This window comes from Scyliorhinus torazame, chromosome 1 (genome assembly GCF_047496885.1).
Source record: "Scyliorhinus torazame isolate Kashiwa2021f chromosome 1, sScyTor2.1, whole genome shotgun sequence".
Classification (NCBI taxonomy): domain Eukaryota; kingdom Metazoa; phylum Chordata; class Chondrichthyes; order Carcharhiniformes; family Scyliorhinidae; genus Scyliorhinus; species Scyliorhinus torazame.
In genome coordinates, this window is record NC_092707.1 from 65,396,605 (window position 1) to 65,421,903 (window position 25,299).

The 25,299-nt window shown below is 41.5% G+C and overlaps 1 protein-coding gene across 3 annotated transcripts in view; it reads left to right on the plus strand.

Moving 5' to 3' along the window:
* Positions 1–24,944, plus strand: part of dhx37 (DEAH (Asp-Glu-Ala-His) box polypeptide 37) — a 60,094-nt gene extending 35,150 nt beyond the window's left edge. For all 3 annotated transcript variants that reach the window (XM_072495856.1, XM_072495845.1, XM_072495834.1), the window contains exons 16-28: positions 2,425–2,657; positions 3,600–3,711; positions 3,891–3,997; positions 4,132–4,320; positions 5,602–5,726; positions 6,953–7,069; positions 7,975–8,147; positions 8,965–9,079; positions 19,431–19,568; positions 19,815–19,909; positions 21,395–21,468; positions 22,123–22,220; positions 24,163–24,944. In XM_072495856.1, coding sequence (XP_072351957.1) covers positions 2,425–2,657; positions 3,600–3,711; positions 3,891–3,997; positions 4,132–4,320; positions 5,602–5,726; positions 6,953–7,069; positions 7,975–8,147; positions 8,965–9,079; positions 19,431–19,568; positions 19,815–19,909; positions 21,395–21,468; positions 22,123–22,220; positions 24,163–24,245 — 1,659 coding nt within the window. In that variant the 3' untranslated portion in view covers positions 24,246–24,944. The remainder of the gene's footprint in view (positions 1–2,424; positions 2,658–3,599; positions 3,712–3,890; positions 3,998–4,131; positions 4,321–5,601; positions 5,727–6,952; positions 7,070–7,974; positions 8,148–8,964; positions 9,080–19,430; positions 19,569–19,814; positions 19,910–21,394; positions 21,469–22,122; positions 22,221–24,162) is intronic.
* The last annotated feature ends 355 nt before the right edge of the window (positions 24,945–25,299 follow it).

A 25,299-nucleotide genomic window follows, 5' to 3' on the forward strand; every position in this document is an offset into this window, starting at 1 on the left:
TTATCCCGAAGTGCTGTCTCAACTGGGTCCACGTTCTCAGTGTGGCTGCTATCACTGGGCTCGTTGTGTACTTTGTTGAGAAGGATGGGAGTGCTGCTGTGGCTAGGGCCCGGAGGGTTGTTCCTTTACAGGTTGCCTCCTCCATTGTACCCAATCTGTGTCGGGTTCTTGTACCCATCCCCTCACTTTTTCTGCCGTTGCTGCCCAGTGGTAGTCTTGTAGGTTCGGAAGAGCCAGGCCCCCTCTGACATTCCCTCTTTGCAGTGTCGGTTTGGGAATTCTCGGGTTCTTACCCCCCCCCCACACAAACACCATGATTAGCCTGTCTATGTTTTGTAAAAAGGCCTTGGGGATGAAGATCGGGCTGGATCTAAACAGGAAGAGGAACCTTGGCAGTACGTTCATCTTGATCGTCTGCACTCTCCCCGCCAGGGAGAGTGGGAGTGAGCCCCACCGTTGAAGGTGGTTTCTTACTTCCTCCACCAGGCTGGTCAGGTTCCACTTGTGGATCTGTGTCCAGTCTCTGGTTATTTGGATCCCCAGGAAACGGAATCTGTTCTGGGCCGTTTTGAACAGGAGCCCCTTCAGCTCTGTCCCTCCCCCTTATGAGTTCACTGGGAATGTCTCGCTTTTGCCCAGGTTAAGTTTGTAGCCCGAGAAGGTTCTAAACTCTTTCAGTATTTACAGTATTGCCTTCAGTCCCTCCTGTGGCTTCAGAACATAGAGGAGCAGGTCGTCTGCATAGAGTGAGACTCTGTGCTCTCTGTCTCCCCTCCGAATTCCCTTCCAGCTTTTTGCGTCCCGCAGGGCTATCGCCAGGGGTTCGATCGCCAGCGCGAACAAGAGTGGGGACAGGGAGCTGCCCTGTCTTGTTCCTCTCTGTAGCTGGAAGTATTCAGAGCTGTGGTGTTAGTTCAGACACTCGCCTTGGGCGTGTTGTACAGGAGCCTCACCCAGGCGGTGAATCCCGCTCCTAGCCCGAACCGTTCCAGTACCTCGAGGAGGTAGTTCCATTCGACTCTTCAAAGGCCTTTTCTGCGTCCAGGGAGATGATCACCTCTGGTGTCCTCTCCTGGGTTGGGGGGGGGGGGTTGCCGCCCATCCTCACCTAGCGCATTCTCCCCATGTTTGCGTGGGTTTCACCCCCACAACCCAAAGATGTGTAGTGTAAGTTGGCCACACTAAATTGCCCTTAAAATGAATTGGGTACTCTAAATTTATAAAAATGTTTCAATCAAGTTGCCTCTTACTTTTCTAAACCCAAGACTTCCCCTCTTAGCTGAGCGTAAGATCATAAGAAATAAGAGCAGGTGTAGGCCCCTCAAGCCTGCTTTATCATTCATAATAATAATCTTTATTATTGTCACAAGTAGGCTTACTAATGTAAGCCTGCAATGAAGTTACTGTGAAAAACCCCTAGTCGCCACATTCCGTCGCCTGTTCAGGTACACAGGGAGAATTCAGAATGTCCCAATTCACATAATAAGCACGTCATTCTGGACTTGTGGGAGGAAACCGGAACACCCAGAGGAAACCCACGCAGACACGGAGAAAACATGCACAATCCGCACTGGCAGTGACCCAAGCCGCGAATTGAACCCGTTTCCCAGGTGCTGTGAAGCAACAGTGCTAACCACTGTGCTACCGGGATCTGACTGACATTACTGTGGCATTCGCTTCACTGTCCTCGACTCCCTGATGGACCAAAAATCTGTGTAACCTAGCATTCACTAAATTCAATTACCAAGTCTCCACTGCTGTCGGTGGAGCAATAGGATGTTGGCTCCATTCCTTCACGTGTAAAGCTGTACATTATGACTGGGAGTGTTCGGTTTATGTGTAAATTTGAATGTATGTAGTTTTGCTGCACTTTCTGCAAGCCAGAAGCAAATATGATGAGGGCAGTAGTTTTCATAACTGTAATTTTGGCATGTTGCCTATAACGTATTGTGAAGTTTGCTGTAGATTTCAACAAGCCATTCCAATAATTTTTGAAATAAGCAATTTGGAAGATTTGAGAACACTGGTTTTCAAGTTTTCCTGTACGTGGGACTCTACAAGTGTTGTAACACATCATGGGGAACCCCTACATTATTTTTGAAAATGTATGTTAACTAACCAAAGAAAGTCGGGTTTTTATTGCAGAAACCATTTGAAATTAATATGGTGACAGCAATAAAGTGTTACAAAGTCAACCAACACAATGTGCAAAACAATGTACTTGTAGCAAGCTATGTACACCTAGTCAGAGAAAACGTGGCTAATCATTGAACATTCCTGTCCAAAGATTCAATTATGCGCTTTCTGGGATCCATTAACCATAACTGGATTAATATATTTGTGTACAAAATGTCACTTTGGCTTATTCAAAAATAAGGGAGTTAGAAATTGATATTCTGAAAATGTTAATTCTCTATTATTTAGGTATTTCGATCTCCTCCAAATGGTACTCGGTTGTGTGTGGTAGCAACGAACGTAGCTGAAACCTCCCTTACTATCCCAAACATTAAATATGTGGTGGAATGTGGAAAGGTGAAGAAACGCTTTTACGATAAAGTTACTGGAGTCTCGTCATTCAAAATCACCTGGATCTCTCAGGCTTCGGCCAATCAAAGAGCAGGTCGGGCTGGCCGCACAGAACCAGGTCACTGTTACAGGTCAGTAACTAGACTGAACAGTAAATAATTTTTAAAGCTAGACCGACATCGTGGACCAGTATTCTGTCCCTTGGGCTGGAGCAATTGATTTTGAGCTCAGATCTGGAATCCTGCACCCTGTGAGTCCTAATTTCTCTGGGCTGACAGGAAGTGAGTGAGGTCAAACACCTCCCCACTAGCACTTCCCGGGGGATAAATTGTTGGGTGGGTCTCTCATACATTGTTCCTAATTGGTCAAGATTTTGGGAGCTGGCAGCTAGTGAATGGTGTGGATCACTGGGTGAACCTGCAAAAGGGAGAAAAACATCATTTATTTTAAAAGAAAAAGAATGTTAACTGGGTTTTGCTTAAATTATCTTTTTCTTTCTAAACAAGTTTCTGAACAGGTCAATCGACTATTTCTAGTCAGTGGAGGGTGCTGCATATTTACCCATTTTTCATAGAGTGTTCAGTGGCAGAAACTGACGCTGTGGTGTAATCCTAACAAGGTGCATACGTTTTTCATCTTAAAGCCTGAATATTGTATCAGGCATGCTCTTAGCTCTGAAGCTTTGTAAAAGCCTTTAAAATCCCAAATGGCGAAGCTAGGTTATTCCTTCCAGACAATGAGCTTTATTTATAATTAATAATCTACAGAATAATCTGTTCATCAGCTCCCTGAATGGAGTCCGATAACAGGGTGTACGACCCTGAGATAATGCTGCAAAGTTGTCGCCCTAATTCTGGTCCCTGTTTGAAGGTCAGGAACGTGGAATCACCTCGAAATTTATTTTAACAGTTGTTGCAGTGAGGCAAAGTATTTAAATTGTCTTAAAAAATTAATTTGTGTGTCGGAATATAATGTGTGCGGATTCAGTGATAGAGGGTGCTATTGTTGTCTGTCAAATCTGTAATATTAGAATTTGTGATGTGGTATTAAGTGCAATAAATGTTTTTGTGCAGGCTCTATTCCTCGGCGGTTTTTGCTGACTTTGAGAAATTCTCTGCAGCTGAGATCACAAGGCGGCCGGTGGATGATCTCGTTCTGCAGATGAAAGACTTGAACATTGAAAAAGTATGTATGTCGATGATTTACTTTCTAATTTTCTTTGCTTGACTGCATCATGATTGTGTAATTTGGGTTTTTAGTTCAGATTGAGGGCCTCTCTGGTGTTAAATAACTCCGGACGTAAAAGGTCAAGAATATTGTGCGCGCGTGAAAGATGCACAATTAATTTGATTCTTTTTGGACAGGTGATCAATTTTCCATTTCCAACGTCTCCGTCACCTGAGTCGTTGATCGCAGCTGAGGAGCTTCTTATTTCTCTTGGAGCTTTGGAGGAACCACCAAAACATGGAAGGTAAGAGGACTGGATTTCTTTCATTTGTGTTTTCAAATAATGTTGCTGATTTAAAGGATCTCTCTTTGGATTTCCTCTAACCTAGTGTAGATCAGGTATGGATTTATTGAAGAACTTATATCTTGTCCTTACAGGTTCAAGGAACTAGAACGGGCAAAGCTGACCTGTCCTATCACATCTTTGGGTAGAGCTATGGCTTCTTTTCCTGTGGCACCTCGATATGCGAAGATGCTTGCTTTAAGCAAACAGCATGACTGTATGCCATATGCCATTATCATAGTTTCTGCTATGACTGTAAGGGAACTGTTTGAGCAGCTTGACAGGTAACATTTCCATTTGTATATAAGTATTTACATTCTCTGTGATTATCCACCTACTTTGCTATCAGTAAGATTTTTCATGGGGAATGGGTGACAAATGAGTCTTTTTATAGCATTTCCATTTCAGCAGCAAAATGCTGCTACTGCAACAGTTGTGTCCATCCAGAGGAAGATAGCAGCAGGAGTGGGCCATTCAGCCCATTGAGCCTGCTCTGCCATTCAAACAGGTCAGGGCTGATCATCTATCTCTACGCTATTTTCTCCCACCATCCCCATACTTCTTGAATAGATTCAGCCACTGGGCCCGAGGGAGGTTCTGAACAATTGACAGACAAACACACCCTAACTCTGAAAATGAGCTCCACCTATAGAGTGAGCACTAAATAGAGTGTACAATGGCCTCCAGCAATCCCATTAGCAGTCTCAGGAGCACTGGTCTTAGTAAGACTACAGACAGAAAAACCAAAACAATGATGCCTGTTTCTCAGCAATACAGGTTTAAACTCTGAATTGATATCAAAATTAGCCGCTCTGCTGAGTTAATTGCAATGGAAACTACCAACCAGTTGAATTGAGGCTAACATGCACACCCTTTAGCATTCACCTTAGAATTGGAGGATTGCAGTGCTTTAGGGATTTATAATCCCATTTATGAGCTGTTGCAGTTTTGAAACTGATGCAGTTGATCCTGAGAGAATTAAAGGTACTAGGTGGGATAGTGGCAGTCTTCCATCTCGTGAGGCAGTGGTTTGCTTCATGGTGAACAGCTGTGTGTTAAACATTGCTTCATGTGGCTCAGGGGCCTCACTCTGCCATGGCAGTCTCTGCTGCATTTGCTGCAGCAGAAAACAGTGAGCTGAGAAGATGCAGGTTTCCCTGGCCTCTGGGCCCTCTTCTCAGACAGCTGAACTTTTGTTACTGTTTGCCTCTTCCAATGCCCTTCCCTTCAATCTGTCAGCCTCCAGAGGCAAGGTACTGGAATTGATTGCTCATAAAGGGCCCTTTTGGTTCTAAAAACAAAGTTGTAATTTTCACCTAGATGTTTAAATATGTTTTCCTCTTCTCACTGGCCTTTTTAAAAAGAAAAATTGCGTATAATCTTTTTAAGATTTAAAGTACCCAATGCCTTTTTTTCCCCCATTAAGGGGCAATTGTAGCGTGACCAATTCACCCACCCTGCACATCTTTTTGTGTTGTGGGGGAAATCACATTATATAATAATACTGCTTTTCTATGTTGCCTTTTTAAAAATAAATTTGTCTTAACATTTTTGACTTATTTCAGACCAGCCGTAAGTGATGAGGAGACTGAAAAACTGAAACGGAAAAAGGCCAGAATCTCTCAAATGAAGTGGATCTGGGCTGGGCAAGGTCCATCTCTTAAACTTGGAGACGTCATGGTCATGCTTGGTAATCAGCATTATTTAAATAGCAGGCAGCTAAAATCTCTGACTTGCAGTTGTGTGTCAGATTCTCAAACAGTGTGACTTTAATTCAACTCTGTCCCAAGTGATTTTTGTGCGCCGGCTCCCGTTTTGTGAAAGGGCAGTAGAAGGAAGACAACCCTAGTAGAATGCTCCACCAAAGGGGTTAGAGATACCTGCAGACAGTGGAATGGTTGTTCTATTTCAGAGAAGCGCACAAACACAGGTCACGAATGAGCCTCAGCGTGAAGCAATTTTGTCAACCTTTTTTGACTATGCTCTTAGTGCTGTATGGAGTAGCCCCTTTCTTTCTCCCCTCCCATCTATTTCTGGGGATATATATTGCAGGTGAAATTGCATTGAGCTGCACAGACCAAAACATATTTTTATTCTTCCCTCCTGATCTCCCTTGATCTCACCCTCCAGATACACTCCCCAAATTTATAGCCACCCATACCTTTTTAACCTTCCAAATCTCTCTTCCTTTGACTGAGCTTTTCCATCATCTACTGCTATCTGGTGCTTTGCTTCTGCGACTTTTGTTCAGTTTGCTCCAGTGAAGCGTGTCCAGATATTTTTGTGCTTTAAAGGCACTACACCAGTAGTAAGCCAGCTAAAACTTTCTGTGAAAGCTCATGCATGTAAAACAATGTAAACAACATATTTATATAAATGCCTTTATGAAATGTCGCTTCACAGGAGCATTATAAAAGAGTATGATACCGAGCCCCATAAGGAGATATTAGGTGAGATGGTCAGAGATAGATTTTAAGAAGTGTCTTAACGGAGGAAAGCAATGGGGAGAGGGAATTTCACAGCTTGGAGCTTCGGCAACAGAAAATGAGCCCATCGTTTGTTGGATAAAAAGTCTCGACACCCAAGATCCGGAGAGCTAACCCAACATTTTCAGGAAAGGAGTGTGTATGGGGACAAATTGGGAAAATGTTAGTTGCATTACGTTTGAAGAAAATTGTACTGAATTAATGTTCAAGATGGTAAAGGAGTAAAATGGCTTAATTTCACAATGTTTTAAGAATACTTCCAAACATCAAGAAATCATTAGTGATTGATTTTTAAAATTCCAGAATAAATAGTGTTTATTCACTGGCAAAAATAGTGATAATATTACAACACAGACTTTAAAATGACAAAAGCTTGCACATCCATTACTATGTAATTATCTTTATTTCTGCGCATTGCTGTATATTTCAGGTGCTGTTGGTGCTAATGAGTATGCAGGATGTACAACTCGCTTCTGTACAGAAAATGGACTTCGACATAAGGCGATGATTGAAATCAGACGTTTGCGTGGGCAGCTTACTAATGTTGGTAAGAATTGATGAAGGCAAATGGACCAACCTATAATAAGAAGGTTCCAAAGTATGATATAAAATGGAATTGAAGGCCACATTTGGAGTACTGTGTGCAGTTCTGGTGGCCTCATTTTAGGAAAGATGTGGAAGCTTTGGAAAAGGTGCAAAGGAGATTTACCAGGATGTTGCCTGGAATGGAGAGTAGGTCTTACGAGGGAAGGTTGAGAGTGCTAGGCCTTTTCTCATTAAAACGGAGAAGGATGAGGGGAGACTTGATAGAGGTTTAGAAGATGATCAGGGGAATAGATAGAGTAGACAGTCAGAGACTTTTTCCCCGGGTAGAGCAAACCATTACAAGGGGACATAAATTTAAGGTGAATGGTGGAAGATATAGGGGGGATGTCAGAGATAGGTTCTTTACCGAGAGAGTAGTGGGGGCATGGAATGCACTGCCTGTGGAAGTAGTTGAATCGGAAACATTAGGGACCTTCAAGCGGCTATTGGATAGGTACATGGATTACGGTAGAATGATGGGGTGTAGATTAATTTCTTCTTAATCCAGGACAAAAGTTCGGCACAACATCGTGGGCCGAATGGCCTGTTCTGTGCTGTATTTTCTATGTTCTATGAAGGCGGCCTTGTGACATGGGTTGGTTAATTAGTTTGGCAGTGATAAAATAGTATCAAAGTAATAAACCTTGCACTTAAGTTATACAAATGCAATAGACCATTTTTGTATCACTATATATACATTATAAATGATATGGTTTCTTTGCTGAGGAAACAGCAAGCCATTACTTGGTTTAAACAAAAGCTTACCTTATCTGAAGTGCATGGTCTCATTATCGTACAGCTGTTTATTATAATGCTCCTGTGATTAATTTTAATATGGTTGTTGTTGCCTTTTCTGCTCTTCTCCAGTGAATGCTGTCTTCCCAGAAGCGAGCTTGTTTGTTGATCCCAAGATGAAACCGCCAACAGAAACACAGGTCATGTACTTAAGACAGATTGTAATGGCTGGCCTTGGGGATCACATTGCCAGAAAAATCCAGTCAGAAGAGCTGCTGGATGGAAAATGGAGAAATGCCTATAAGGTGAGTGAATTGAAGTTGGATACTTAGATTTAATATTTGGGTAGTGAGGCTTTCCACTCGATGTTCTGAAATCTAAATTAATGATTGGGCATGAATGATTAGCAGTGGGCTGTCACAGTCAGGGACGTTGAGTGTCACATATTTCAGTGCTACAGGATTATCATTGAATGAAAAGTTGAAAAAGAAAAACCCTTCACACTGAAAAATGTGGGCGATAGCTTTACTGTGCTGTGACCTCCAGATTAAATTAAAGAATTGCTTCGGCAAACACTTCCATGTTTTTGTTTAGTTGTCTTAAAGGAAAATATGTTTTTTAAACTCGCATTCTTTGTAGATTAAAATGAAACATGCCTTAAATGTCTTCAACTCTTTTTCTTTAAAAAGGTCAGCTTTCTTGTTGCAATGTGAATTCCAAAGTAGGTTTTCCCTTGTTATGTAACTCTGTATCGGAAACAACTTTATGTAGTTTCATGTATATTTATGTTCTCTGGTGATATTGGTTGCATCGCAGATTTTGAGGTGTAACTTCAAACCAGCAGAGAAACTCCCAGCCCCTGGAAACAGCACTGCAGGATCGAAAAACAAATTATTCTGCCAACAGCAGGGTTTGGCATATCTGAAACCACAATTTGCAACCACATCTCGCTGTATTTATAATACAGGTATTCAGGGACATGCGAATGTTCTCTGAAATTGGTGCCACTAGTTTGGGCTAGCAGTAAATGAGACCCTATACGCAGGTATCAATGTAACATAAAGTTAAAACCTGATTTACTGTGTAATTTTTAAAATATTAATCTTTGTCTGTGTTCCACAGACCCCACTCATTGATGAGCCAGTGTTTATCCATCCAAATTCAGTGCTGTTCAAACATCTTCCTGAGTTTGTGGTTTATCAAGAAATAGTGGAGTCTTCCAAGATGTACATGAAAGGTAGGAAGGAACTAACTCTCTCCAAATTACAATTTTTTCAGATGTTTTAACAATTAACATCTCAAATATTTTTCTGATTTATAAATGGAAGGCACTGCAACATTGAGATGTTGAATCATGTTTTATATTGTATCACTTTTCCTCTTAGTTTGCAAAATTTCTCAATTTGCAAATAGGAAATTTGAGGGATAAACGAGCTGCATTCTATGCCAAGTATACTATGGCTTTAATATTGTTAAGAGTACAGTACGGCAGCATGTGGCGCAGTGGTTAGCACTGGGACTGCGGCGCTGAGGACCCAGGTTCAAACCCCGCCCTGGGTCACTCCGTGTGGAGTTTGCACATTCTCCCCATGTCTGCGTGGGTTTCACCCCCACAACCTAATGATGTGCAGATTAGGTGGATTGGCCACACTAAATTGCTCCTTAATTGGAAAAAAAAAATTGGATACTCTAAATTTATTTTTAAAAAGAGTAACGTCCAATTGTAATCCTCTGGTTTCCAAATATTGAATCTAAATTTAAATCAAAATAACTTGTGTGACTGTATTTTGATGATCTCTTTGACATGAATAATTAGCACCTATGTGAGGGTTTTAAATTGTTATGGGTCTGGGTTTACAGAACCCCAAAGTGTTTCATGGAGTTCAACCGACCCCCAACTTTTAATAGACTGTGGCGTAGGAAGCACACGGCATACTCTCCAGGTGTGATACAGCAATTATGGACAAATGGTTTTTAAAACAAAACAATGTTTATTCTATGAACTCAAATTAACCTTTTAAAGACAAACATTGAATATCTTAACACCCATTACTTCAAAGATAACCCCAAAAGACTACAACACTAAATAATCCTTCCAACTGTTCCTTTAAACATCCAAAAGACTTCAAACCGCCAAAAACAGACATGAGGTTACGTTCAATATATTTATAGTCTTTGGATTTGCAGATATCAACAGACCAGCTCTGTTTCTTCCTGCAGCTCTCAGCAAAAAAAACACACACTCCCAGCTGCCTTCTCAAACTGAAACCAAAAGCAGAAGTGAGCTCAGCTCCCCCCCACCCTCTGACATCACTTCAGTAATATGATCAGCTCAATTTCTTAAAGGTACATTGTTTAAACATCCATTTCTTAAAGGTACTCTCACATGACACCTCCCCCCAAGAAAAAAAAAACCCATCAACTTCAAGATGGTTTCATTTTTCACCTTTGCACCATCAATTAAGAAATGCACACAGTAAAAACACTTTACCGGTTCAAAAAAAACAACACACACAAACAGGTATAATGATATAGTCCATTTTTTTTTTGCCGTTATTCTTCCTCCAACTGAAATTCTTCTCGATTGACAGTCTCTTTGAACAAGAAAGTCTCTGCACGATCCATCCATTCTTCTACGCCGCGGCATTTCTCTTTAAAGTTAGATACTTCAGTTCGATCTGATCACAGAGTCCTTTGCAATTCTCCAATACAGGAGTATCAGTTACCACAGCTTTCAGGCAGTCAAATGCATGTTGAAACTCTGCTGTCCATTGAAACATTCAACATTTCTTCAGCAAGTCCATCAGTGGAGCAATCACTTTACAAAACTCTTGCACAAATGTTCGATCAAATCCACTCATGCCACAAAATCGAATTATTTCCCGTCGTCTCGAGGGCATCGGAAACTCCCCAATAACTTTTGTTTTCACATCCCGTGGGACCAATTGACCCTGTCCGATTGTATTGCCAAGGAAAGTGACTTGGGCTTTTCCAAATTCACCTTTGGCTATGTTTATCACCAAACTCGCCTCCTGAAGTCGATCAAATAACTCCATCAGATGTTTTAAATGTTCTTTCCATGTCTGGCTGAAAATTACCAGATCGTCGATGTATACCGCACAATTGGGTAATCCTGAAACAACTTTGTTAGTTAACCGTTGAAATGTTGTTGGGGCGTTTTTCATGCCAAATGGCATAACTTTAAATAAAAGTTGAATAAAAGCTGATTGTTCCACTTTCTCAATGCATAGGGATAGGATAAGAGTCCGTTCTTGTAACTGCATTCATCTTTCTATAGTCCACACACAATCGTTGGGTACCGTCTGGCTTAGATACCATCACTATGGGTGAGCTCCATTGGCTGCAACCCACTTCAATTATGCCATTTTTAAGCATACTCTCAATCTCTTTGTTAACCTGTGCCAATTTTAAAGGGTTAAGTCTATATGGATGTTGTTTGATTGGAACAGCATTTCCCACATCTACATCATGTACAGCCATTTTAGTACTTCCCAATTTATCTCCACAAACTTGCCCATGTGATATCAATAACTCTGTCAGGTCAGTTCATTTTTCCTCTGGAAGATAACTCAACAATTTATCCCAATTTTTAAGAACATCCTCATTTTCCAATTTAATTTGAGGTATGTCAAATTCACAGTCATCTGGATTTGGTTCGTCACTTTGAGTTAGAATCATTAAAACCTCCTTTTATTCTCCTTTCCTTTCAAAGTACCTTTTAAGTATATTCACATGACACACTCGGTGAGTCTTCATTCTAGCTGGTGTTTTTACCACATAATTCACCTCACTTAAATTCCTTTCAATCTGATACGGTCCACAAAACCTAGCTTTTAAAGGTTCACCTACCACTGGTAACAACACTGAAACTTTATCTCCTCTGGCAAAACGACGAACTTTGGATTTCTTGTCCGCTACCTGTTTCATCACATTTTGTGCAACTTTCAAATGTTGTCTAACCAATTCACCTGCTCTATTTAATCGTTCCCTAAAATTTGACACGTAATCCAATAGTGTAACTTCCAATTTCTCACCCACAATTTTTCTTTAATCAATTTAAGTGGTCCTCTTACCTCATGACCAAGAATTAGTTCAAAAGGACAAAATTTGGTTGACTCATTAGGTGCATCCCGAATTGCAAACAGTACAAATGGAATTCCTTTATCCCAATCCTCTGGATAATCTTGACAATAAGCCCTCAACATTATCTTTAATGTCTGATGCCACCTTTCTAACGCTCCCTGCGATTCTGGATGGTACGCAGTTGATTTAAATTGTTTTATTCCTAAACTATCCATAACTTCTTTGAATAACTTTGAGGTAAAATTTGATCCTTGATCCGATTGAATTTCTGTGGGTAGTCCATATCTAGTAAAGAATTTAAGTAACTCCTCCACAATCCTTTTAGCTGTAATATTACGTACTGGAATGGCGTCTGGAAACCTACTAGACACATCCATTATAGTCAAAAGATATTGATTCCCACTTTTTGTTTTAAGAAGCAGTCCTACGCAATCAATTAGGACCCTTGTAAAAGGTTCTTCAAATGCTGGAATGGGTATTAAGGGCGCTGGTTTTATCACTGCTTGAGGTTTCCCTATCACTTGACATGTGTGACATGATTGACAAAATTTAACTACATCTTTATGTAGTCCAGGCCAATAAAAATGTTTCTGGATTTTAGCTTGAGTTTTCCTTATCCCCAAATGACCTCCCACTGGTACCTCATATGCCACTCGCAACACCTCCTTTCTATACCCTACTGGCAATACTACTTGATGAACTTCTGCCCACTTTTCATCCGCCTGCATATGTACAGGTCTCCATTTTCTCATCAAGACATCACTTTTACGGTAATAACACTCTGGTATACTCTCAGATTCCTCTTCCGTATATGCTTTCTGATATATCCGTTTTATTTCTACATCTTTCTGTTGTAACTCCGCCAGTTTTCCTGAACTAAAAATATCCGCTTCATCCTCCACCAGTTCTTGTTCTTTTTCAACCATCTGATCAAAAATCGTTTCTGATAATTGCACTTCAACTTCATCTTCACTCTTTGATTTCTCCTCTTGTCTTAACCTGTGACTTTGCGACCTTGTTACTACACAATCCGGAAAAATCCCAGGATATTCGTCCTTCAACACTTCAGTTGTCTGATTTTCCACTGGCTTATGAACCACAGTAGGCACCACTCCCACCTGCAATCCAGCTATATCATTACCCAAGATAAACTGTATTCCTGGACAAGATAGTTTCTCTCTTACTCCTACTACCACTTCACCACTCTTCACTGGGCTTTCCAACCTTACCTTATGTAATGGAACGCTACTCCTCTCACCCTGAATTCCATATATTACCACCTTTTCTGGCAACATTCTTCCCAAACTACATAATTTCTCATCTCTTACCATTAAAGATTGACTAGCTCCTGTATCTCTTAAAATTGTGACTTCTTTACCTGCTCCTCCTGATACACATGAGTAAACTTTACCCACACAAGTAAATTATTTAAAGAGATTTGGCACCTTCTTATCAATCACCTCTTGATCAGGCTGTACAATCTTTTGCACCTCCTTCGCTTGGGCTTTCCTTTACCACTTTAACAAACCCCACTGTCTTATCCTGTTTTACCACATCCCAGTGGTTTTCTTCAGTCACCAACACTGTGATTTTACATGGCCTAGTTTATTACAGTGAAAACATTTGAAACTTTTCATTTCTTTTCCACCCTCCAGATTTTTTTTAAAATCCAGATGTACACTCTCCTTATTATCTCCCATCAGATCACCTTTACCTTTACCACTTGAGTATTTCTCATGTCCCCAGTTTCTATCCCTCACAGGCTGAAACTGATGTTGGAAACCAAGCTTTGATTTATGAACTAATTCATAATCATCTGCCATTTCTGCTGCTAACCGCGCAGTTTTAACCCTCTGTTCTTCCACATGAGTTCTCACTACATCAGGGATTGAATTTTTAAACTCCTCCAAAAGTATAATTTCTCTGAGAGCTTCATACTTTTGGCCTATTTTCAAAGTCCTTATCCACCTACCCAAATTACTCTGTTTGAACCTTTCAAACTCCATGTATGTTTGACCAAATTCTTTCCTTAAATTTCTGAACCTTTGTCTGTAAGCTTCAGGCACTAGTTCATATGCACCTAAGATGGATTTTTTTCACCTCCTCACATGGCCCAGATACCTCCTCCGGTAGTGATGCAAACACTTCACTAGCCCTACCTACCAGCTTTGTTTGAATCAGTAACACCCACATGTCCTGTGGCCATTTCATTTGTTTAGCTACCTTCTCAAATGAAATGAAAAAGGCTTCTACCTCCTTCTCGTCAAACCTTGGCAATGCTTGGACATATTTAAATAGATTCTCACCAAGCCTTCGACTTTGACACTCTTTCTCACTATCCTCATCTCTATCATCCAACTGTACGTTTCCCTTTACATCTGCCAATTTTAACTGACTGTCATGTTTCATGGCCATTTTCTGAAGTTCAAACTCTCTCTCTTTATCTTTTTCCCTGATCTGTATCTCCCTTTCTCTTTCTTTTTGTTCTGCTAGGGCTATTCTTTTCTCATTTCTTCTCTCTCCTTTTCTTTTTCCTCTCTCTCTCTTTTTCCTCTCTACCTCTTTTGTATTCAAGCTGCTTTAATTCTTTCTCATGTTCCATTTGTTTAATTTGCAACTGAATTTTTGCCATTTCCAGTGAATCAAACTGTATCTCAGGCAACTTTAAATGCTTAACCACCGCCATAATTACCTCATCTTTTCGCATTTTGTCAGGTAATATTAACTGCAATGATTTTGCCAAATCTAACAGTCTGCTTTTAGTCTGTCCGTAAGGTACTGCGTATGACGGTCTCCACCCCCAAAAACTTCTGAGCCTCTGAAAGAGCCATTGTCCACAACACACTCCCCACTTAAACTAAAATACCACACCTGAAAAGCAACCACAATATCCTCACCCCTCACTGTCTTTATGTTCACTAAGCCAATCCAATAGATAGACTTTTATCCCCCTCGAGCCCCCAATTGGTATGGGTCCGGGTTTACAGAACCCCAAAGTGTTTCATGGAGTTCAACCGACCCACAACTTTTAATAGATTGTGGTGTGGGAAGCACACTGCGTACTCTCCAGGTGTGATACAGCAATTATGGACAAATGGTTTTTAAAACAAAACAATGTTTATTCTATGAACTCAAGTTAACCTTTTAAAAACAAACATTGAATATCTTAACACCCATTGCTTCAAAGATAACCCCAAAAGACTTCAACATGAAATAATCCTTCCAACTGTTCCTTTAAACATCCAAAAGACTTCAAACCTTCAAAAACAGATATGAGGTTACATTCAATATATTTATAGTCTTTGGATTTGCAGATATCAACAGACTAGCTCTGTGTTTCTTCCTGTGGCTCTCAGCAAAACACACAGACACTCCCAGCTGCCTTCTCAAACTGAAACCAAAAGCAGAAGTGAGCTCAGCTTCCCCCACCCTCTGACATCACTTCAGTAATATGATCAGCTCCATTTCTTAAAGGTGTATTGCTTAAACATCCATTTCTTAAAGGTACTCTCACATGACAAAATAGCTTTCTTAAAAATACTTTGCATGACTGAAGAAAGCATTATTATCTGCACCTGAAATATTGCCACGTGAAATGGGCTGATTCAGCTCTAATTGTAAAGACTCCTAATCCACTAGCACCAATTTAAAAATTAAAACAAGTATCCTGGTTCCTCTTGCCAGGTTATATAATGCTTTGCAAATTTTCTAGTTTTTAATTTCATTTAATGCCAGTCTCGCCAGAAATTATGCCTTTCCCAATCACTATATTTTATTTCTGCGTTGCATCTGCAGTCAGGAACGTGACATATTTCAAAAGTGAAATATTCCTAACTGCACATTTGGGGGAGAAATTGTTTTTAGTGATAAAGAGTACAACTGAATTTTATATATGTGAGTGGCTTCAACAGACATTTATCCTGGGTATCTATATTGGAAATATGTTAATATTGAAAATGCTTTACTACAGCTGCACACTTAGCAAATTCTCTTAAAAGAAGATGGCAACATTTAAATTTCTATCAGGTGGAATACAATATCAAATGCAACATTTGAGAAAATTCTGGTATGGCTATATTTATCATGTTTCTAAATATGAATGTTACAACATGACATATAAGAATGATTTTTAAACACAGCAGCTGATACATATATTAATGCCATGCTTCTGGGAGATTACTATGAAGCAAAAACAATTTATTTCTTTATCACTGCTCTTTCTCTCTCTCTCTCCTCTGTCATGGTGAAATTATTTGAAGAAGTAACTTTATCTGGTTTTCTTCAATTGGTGCTAGTCTTACAATAGGATGGAACAGTGCCTGAATCTGTGTCGCAACAACGAGTTGGCAGCATGTCATGAAATCACTTTGCAGTCAGAACAATAATTATTGAGAAAGCTGTAACATTGTCTGTTTATTCTGCAACTGCAGACCAATATGGAGGTGAATGTTTTCAATTAAAAGCATTCATCTTCCTTATCAGTGGCCCTGAGCAAGATGTGGAACGTGTTGTGGGGCGAAATTCTCCCGAAACGGCGCGATGTCCGCCGACTGGCGCCCAAAACGGCGCCAATCATACGGGCATCACACCGGCCGAAAGGTGCGGAATGCTCCGCATCTTTGGGTGCCGAGCCCCAACATTGAGGGGCTGGGCCGACGCCGGAGGAATTTCCGCCCCGCCAGCTGGCGGAAACGGCCTTTGTTGCCCCGCCAGCTGGCGCGTAAATGACATCTCCGGGCGGCGCATGCGCGGGAGCGTCAGCAGCCGCTGACAGTTTCCCACGCATGGGCAGTGGAGGGAGTCTCTTCTGCCTCCGCCATGGTGGAGACCGTGGCGGAGGCGGAAGGGAAAGAGTGCCCCCACGGCACAGGCCCACCCGCGGATCGGTGGGCCCCGATCGCGGGCCAGGCCACCGTGGGGGCACCCCCCAGGGTCAGATCGCCCCGCGCTCCTCCCCCCCCCCCCCCCCGGACCCCGGAACCCGCCCGCGCATGCGCCGCCCGGAGATGTCATTTACGCGCCAGCTGGCGGGGCAACAAAGGCCGTTTCCGCCAGCTGGCGGGGCGGAAATTCCTCCGGCGTCGGCCCAGCCCCTCAATGTTGGGGCTCGGCACCCAAAGATGCGGAGCATTCCGCACCTTTCGGCCGGTGTGATGCCCGTCTGATTGGCGCTGTTTTGGGCGCCAGTCGGCGGACATCGCGCCGTTTCGGGAGAATTTCGCCCCACAACACGTTCCACATCTTGCTCAGGGCCACTGATAAGGAAGATGAATGCTTTTAATTGAAAACATTCACCTCCATATTGGTCTGCAGTTGCAGAATAAACAGACTATGTTACAGCTTTCTCAATAATTATTGTCCTGCCGTTCAAAAGGTGGTTTAATCCACGCCGGCGGGACAGGCAATTTATCAGAGGGACTTCGGCCCATCCGGGCCAGAGAATCGAGCGGGGGGGCCCGCCAACCGGCGCGGCCCGATTCCCGCCCCCGCCGAATATCCGGTGCCGGAGACTTCGGCAACCGACAGGGGCGGGATTCAGGGCAGCCCCCGGCGATTCTCCGACCCGGCGGGGGGTCGGAGAATGACGCCCGTGATCTCAGTGGAGACCAGTAACTTTTAAAAAGAAATTTGAACTGAAAGAGTTACACTGCAAGATTTTGTGTTTTAAACCAAAACCTTCACTGTACAATAGTTTAAAAAATCAATAACTACCAACTCAACGTTATATTCCGTAAACACTTATTCTTTAAACTCGAAAATCTTATCAGAATTCCTCTTTCTATGTTTATTTCCACCCAAGAGTTCCCTATACTTTACAGAATCGTGAGGGGAATCAAGGGTTATGGTGAAAAAGCAGGAGAATGGGGATGAGAAACATATGAGCCATGATTGAATGGCGGAGCAGACTCGATGGACCGAATGGCCTAATTCTGCTCCTATGTTTTATAGTTCCTTCACTTCTCCTGGGACCAGCTCCTAGGGCAGCACGGTAGCATTGTGGTTAGCACAATTGCTTCACAGCTCCAGGGTCCCAGGTTCGATTCCCGGCTTGGGTCACTGTCTGTGCAGAGTCTGCACATTCTCCCCGTGTGTGCGTGGGTTTCCTCCGGGTGCTCCGGTTTCCTCCCACAGTCCAAAGATGTGCAGGTTAGCTGAATTGGCCATGCTAAATTGCCCTTAGTGTCCAAAATTGCCCTTAGTGTTGGGTGAGGTTACTGGGTTATGGGGATAGGGTGGATGTGTGGACCTTAGGTAGGGTGCTCTTTCCAAGAGCCGGTGCAGACTCGATGGGCCGAATGGCCTCCTTCTGCCCTGTAAATTCTATGAAACCAAAGTGTGCTACCGCTTTCAGGAATTCATCCCGATTCTTCTCTGTTCCAGCTATTCACCAGTGTGTGAGATTTCTTTGGGTCCTTCCACTAGCATCTGACGAGGTGATCCTCTAACTCCCCTTAAGTACCTCATGATAATGGGCACCCCAACTCAAATATGGGCCCTCAATGCATTCTTGCTCAGTGATTCCAAATCAAAAAAACCCTTGGTCCCTGCTACTGGTCTGCAGCTCCTGGTAGTCTCTCTCTGCTTGTCTCAAAGCTAGTTCCAGGCTGACTTCAGCTGCCTTTAACGCAGAGGAAACTAAACCAAACACAATGCCTCCCACCAGATAAAGATTTTAATTAATTAATTTTGCCTTCCGCAATCAACATGAATAATTTTATATCTCCAATGGAAACAACTGCAATCTTACCAGACTCATTGGCTCCATTGTGAAGATAAGTGGCACAGTGGTTAGACTGCTGCCTCGCAGCGCCAGGGACCCGGTTCCAATTCAAACCTCAGGTGACTGTCTGTGTGGAATTTGCACGTTCTCATTGTGTTTGCTTGGGTTTCCTCCGGTGCTCCAGTTTACTCCCACGGTCCAAAGATGTGCAGGTTAGGTGGATTGGTCATACTAAATTGAACCTTAGGGTGGGATTGCAGGAATAGGGCAGGGGATTGGGCATAGGTAGGGTGGTCTTTCGAAGGGTTGGTGCAGACTCGATGGGCCGAATGGCCTCCTCCGGCACTGTAGGGATTCTATAATTCTATTAAAAATTCTAAAAGAGTGGATCAACTGTTTATTACTTTCACATCTGTAACTGTAACCCTTGTAAGTAGACATGGGCCATTCTTTGAATTGTAATTGTCTTAAGGGTGTTTACCAGCTTCTCAAACTAGGTGCTTACATTCAGCTTGCAATTAAAAAAGAATAATTACCGAACTAAAAATTATAAAACTTGAAATTGAATATTCATAACAAAGGATCAAATTGAATTGGAGCACTCTTTTGAATGAGGAGCTGCTCAGCAGGCTGAATGAAATTGCAAAACGTGTTGCATTTTGACTCTGAATCTTGTTAGAAACATTTTATTCATTGCATACCAGATTTTTGTACTCCCATTTTATGCAAATATAAAAATTATGAAATCAAATCCTATTTCCAGGACTGACTTCGATTGAATCCGAGTGGATCCCTCTTCTCCTCCCCCAATATAGTCATTTTGGAAAACCTCTGGATACACCACCTCCTCGTTACTGCCCAGAAACTGGCCGGGTTAAGTGTCACAGAACAAGTACCTTCTGTAAGTTAATATGTTAATCATTGAATAATACATTCCACACATGAAACTTGTATTTATTTTTTAACCCAGTTGACTAATTTAACTCCAAGGGAGGGTTTCTTACAAAGCAGTAAAATATAAGGACCACAAAATGTGGGGAGGAGTTTAAATTTACACAATTTAGAGAGGGCAGCAAAATGTTCTGAGACTTTATTTTGGTGTAGATTTGGTAAGCAAATCAGTCTGTTTCTCTCTGATTGATTATAGTCAGAATTGGTTGGCAACTTCCTGCAGTGGAAGTGGAATACCCAGAAGGACTGGATCGATACAAATATTTTGCAAAGTTTTTGTTGGAAGGAGCGGTGAGTACTTCCCACGCTAAAAGTGTTAAATTTGTGTTGTCGATTTTGCACCCAAAAGATTCCCGTTTTGTTATTGCAACCTTTTCACTTCAATTATTAACGGGATGAATTCTACCCCCAAGAATTGGCAAAACACGTTAATACGAATAATATCGTGACATGGTAACTTCTCTGAGGGCAGTATTTACTTTTTGCTTTGCCAGTTTTCTTTGCTGTTATTCCTCTGTTGGAGCTATTGATTACTTGGGTACAGTTCCCGAAATGCCACGTCTATGCTGATATTTCCTGAATAAATGTTCTTCATTAGTGACCTGGATGATAAGTGGTGTTGTGCTATTCAGTTGCATGGGCCATCACAGTTTTCCGTGCCTTTACCAGATATCCATACTTTATTTTTTAATCCCCTCCATAACCAAAGGGCGCTGAGGCCGATTTTGGCACTCTGATGCCATGCAGCTGACTCAACACAGAAAATCTGGGACCACCTTGTCTGTACGTCTGAGCCACTTAAAATCTGAGCCTGGTATACGTTGCTGCAAAATAATGTGCTATCTCAAATCTTGGACTAACTTTGCTGCAGTTACGGTGCTTTCAGTCATTGAAGATTGAAGAATTATTTCTAAAATCATTGCATAAAGTTTTCAGTGTGAAGGAATTAACTCAGAACATTCTAAACCTGAATTGTTCCAAAAAAAACAGTGTAAAGGACAAGATGTTTGTGTTGTAATCAAATGGATTTTAATTTCATACTTGTTCAATATATGCATGATGATGTTACAGTACCAGTGGAAAGAAGCACTCAAAGCAGCATGGTGAAGTACTAATACACAACACTGCAAATGGAAAGAGCACTTCATGTTACATTTATTTAATGCTGTCCGTAGCTGGATACTTCTCCATGATTGAAATACTTATGGTTGAGTTATCCCTGGGTTAAGCTAATACATTTTAACAGCTGAAAGTACAGTGATATTGGCAGACGCTTCAGAGAAGGTGCCTAACTGAATTGTGTGTGCTCAGAGATATTTAGTTTTTTTTTAAAATAAATTTAGAATACCCAATTTATTTTTTCCAATCAAGGGGCAATTTAGCGTGGCTAATCCACCTACCCTGCACATTTTTGGGTTGTGGGGGCGAAACCCACAAAACACAGGGAGAATGTGCAAACTCCACACGGGACAGTGAGCCGGGGCCGGGATCGAACTTGGGACCTCAGCGCCGTGAGGCTGCAGTGCTAACCCACTGCGCCATCATGCTGCCCCTCAGAGTTATTTAGTTGGGGCTGTTGGGGGAGGTGGGAAACTTGGCAAACGGAAGAAAATAAGGCGACTCTGGTAGTTACTGTTGGTTGGAAGGTGAAAGGACAGCTCCTACTCCATTGAGCTGTAGATTAAATTAAGATGCACATGAAGTTTGCTGAACATTAATAATACAAAATCTGTTGTGGAAATAATTTTTCATTTATTTTTATACCCTACACTGAAGGTCATTAAAAAATTTGGTTCTTACGTCAAGTGTCTACTTTCCAGTCCATCAACTATGTTGAAGACATGGGCTAAGTAAGTTTATACCTTTTTCATCATCAATCAGACTTGAAGTCACAGCGTTAAACATGGTACTATATTTGTACAGCAAACCGCACACAACTTAGTAAAAGCAAATATATGTTGATTTGGCTCGAGTTTCCAACGTTTGAGAGAAAATTGACCTTTTGGTGGATTTGTCGAAAGCATGTTTTGTCACCCTTATTTCCCCCCCCCCCCCCCGCCTCAATAAAGGTGCTTGTTTTGTTTTTAGGTGTTTTTGGTCTCTTTTTTTAAAATAAATTTAGAGTACATAATTCTTTTTTTTTCCAATTTAAGGGGCAATTTAGAGTGGCCAATTCACCTATCATGCACATTTTTGGGTTGTGGGGGTGAGACCCACGCAGACACGGGGAGAAAGTTCAAACTCCACAAGGACAGTGACCCAGGGTTGGCATCGAACCCAGGTCCTCGGCACCATGAGACAGTAGTGCTCAGCACTGAGCCACAGTGCTGCCCATTTTTTGGTCTTTAAGTAACAATAGTCAAAGTAGATGTAAAACATTTTTCTTGTGCCATACGAATTTACTTGGCGACATGGTTTAGTTATTTATTTTGGGCAGATTGTTAAAGTGATTTTATTTGCAATGTTTCTTGTTGATTGGTAATCGTAAATTTGCTCTTTCGCAGGCTGCAGCCCAGGACAGATGCATTGTTGGGAGCTCTGGTTTCTGAAAATGTGGATAATCTTGATGCATTACTTGCTGCCTGGAAGAAAAATAGTAAATGTGAGGATGCTATTATGTTGTTATCTTGTGTTCATCAGGGCTAAGAAATCAGCTTCCACAACTCAAGAGTTCATTCATGAAAATAGAAATGCTGCAGTGAAAATATGGGATGCTTTTGTTTCCAGTTTGTTTTGCAATGACCTAAATCTGTTCAAATGTAACCGCTGAAGTTCTTTAAAATTTGTGCCGAATGCACTTTAAAAAAAAATCCTCAGGTATATGCTTCCTGAAAATTCATCATTTTGTTTTTGGGAGCTATCGGGGAGAAATTGGATGTTTTGCTGGTTTAGTACATTGTCCTTTCACTCATAAAGCTGTTGCACTGCCAGGTGAAGGTTTAGGGAGCTCATGGTTCTTTCAATGGATAACAAAAAAGATCTTGCATTTATGCAGTTCCTTTTTACAGTTCAGGGTGGCTCAAAGCATTTTACAAACAAAGTGTGAAGATATGCGGGTAACAGTTGTAATCTGGAAATTAAACTGTAAAATTGCCCAAAGATAATGATGGGTTAAGGCATTGCAAATGGGTCTTTTATTTACATCAGCATGGTAGCACAGTGGGTAGCAGTGTTGCTTTACAGCTCCAGGGTCCAGGTTCAATTCCCGGCTTGGGTCACTGTCTGTGCAGAGTCTGCACGTTCACCCCTTGTGTGCGTGGGTTGCCTCCGGGTGCTCCGGTTTCCTCCCACAAGTCCCAAAAGACATGCTGTTAGGTAATTTGGACATTCCGAATTCTCCCTCTGTGTACCCGAACAGGTGCCGGAATGTGGTGACTAGGGGCTTTTCACAGTAACTTCATTGCGGTATTAATGTAAGCCTACTTCTATTGTTATAAGCTTAATTTCGAGTAATTAAAGGGATTGGAAGTTTCAGCTGTTTCTGTCATGACTGTTATAATAGTTGAAATATCTATTAAATACCACCTAATTGAACATAATCAGCTAATTGAGAGTGGACGTGTGCATTATGTTGTCATATCTATTTATAATTTATACTGTTGGTCATCGAATTAAAACCTATTTTTGAGGAGGGAGACTTGGTGGAAATGTGACTTCAAACGCTTTAAGACTTGCGCTCTCGTTTGACTCCAGTCAAGAGAAATGGAATAAAAGTCTTTGTTTTAAGAGCGCTGTGGCATTTTAGTATGGCAAATCTCACCCAGTTCTGATGAGGTCTGGCCAGCATTTAAAGCACTGCTTACAATTTTGTACAATTAATCAGTCTCTTTAGGGGACCACATCATGCAGCACGTAGCATGGTAGTTAGCACTGTTGCTTCACAGGGGACCCGGGTTCGATGCCCTGCTTGGGTCACTGTCTGTGCAGGGTCTGCACGTTCTCCCCGTGTCTGCATGGGTTGCTCTGGTTTCCTCCCACAAGTCCCAAGAGACGTGCTTGTTAGGTGAATTGGACATTCTGAATTCTCCCTCAGTGTATCTCAGGCGAACAGGCGCCAGAGTGCGGCGACTGGGGGTTTTCGCAGTAACTTCATTGCTTCTTAAGCCTACTTGTGACACTAATAAAGATTATTATTATTACAAGGTTACTGTGGAAAATCAAATCTCATGTATTGGGACAAGTTGAGGCCCTTAAGCATGCTTTACTTTTTTAAAAATAAGTTTAAAGTACCCAATTTTTTTCCAATTAAGGGGCAATTTAACATGGCCAATCCACCTATCCTGCACATCGTTTTGGGTTGTGGGGGTGCGACCCACGCAGACACGGGGAGAATGTGCAAACTCCACACGGACAGTGATCCGGGACTGGGATCGAATCTAGGTCTTCGGTGCGTGAGGCGGCAGTGCTAACCACTGCACCACCATGCTGCCCTTTAAGCAAGCTTTACACCGATAATTATTTGCTGTTAAGAGTCTTGGTTCAATGATTTCTTCCATTCTGTGATAGCTAACCTTCTACTGTTACTTCCATTTTTTTTTTAACAGACCTGTTGTTAGCATATTGCCAGTGGCTTCCTGAGGCAATGCAAGCTGATGTTTCACAGCACTGGCCTCCAACGCAAGTATAACGTGCAATTTAATAATTTCCAGTTGAGGGAAATTGTATTTATCAGCAACTATGAACTCTGCAATACTGACCATCTGTGGAATTTATGTTTGCGTATCTGATCAAAAATTGACCGCTTTGAAGAAAGTATGAAATCTAACTCAAAAAGGTGTGGAAGTGAAATGATATTCTGCTCAAGTTAAAGACTGAAAAGGTGTTGGAACTACTCAACGAGCCTGGCAACATCCGTGTGGAGAGAAACAGGGTTAAGCTTTTGTCATAGCTGGAATGGTATAAACTGATGTATTTGACTGGGGAAAAAACATAATTTAGATTTTTTGGTAGCTTTGCATTGGAATAATCTGCATGACAGCTGAACCCTTGTAATGAATGAACCACAAGAGCTTCATTCGATTTCTTATGAAACGTTTTTCTCTGTTGCAAACACAAATTTGAAAAATAAATGCTTCTTGGAGCATTTTTCATTGAATCTGTACTCTAAATTTACTGTAGCAGTAAAAGTACTTATGTACAGTGCAGTTGCAATGTACAGTAAGACTTGTGGTCTTTATAAGACCTGAGGGGAACGCTTGAGTGTACCAAGAGGAGAAAAATCCATCAAACACTGTTTAAAAATATATAAATAAAAGATGTCTGTACAGCCATCTTGGGTGGTTGCACTTACAAAAACTGATTAAACATTTATAGTTTTCAAATGTGAGCTGTGCTTGATGTTTGAGTGTTGCTATTCCTTTCTGACACATTGAACATTTATTTTGAAAACAGGTACAGATAACTGAACATCAGCAATTGTGTTTAATAAACTGATACAAATTGCTTGCTTAAAGATTACTGTGGAAATTCTGATCCTTGTTAGCTTTGTTTTCGTATAAAGAGGTAATTCTTGAACGCAGTGAAATTTAGAACATACTTGTCAGGAATGTTTGAGTATTCACTTATTTTGGAACTTGCCACTATAAGGTGAGTTGCAACCTCTTTGAGGTTGAAAGTAAACATGCCAAGTGAAGAGAAAAATTTCCTCGCAGAATTTGCGAAGCAAGTTTGAATAATTTATT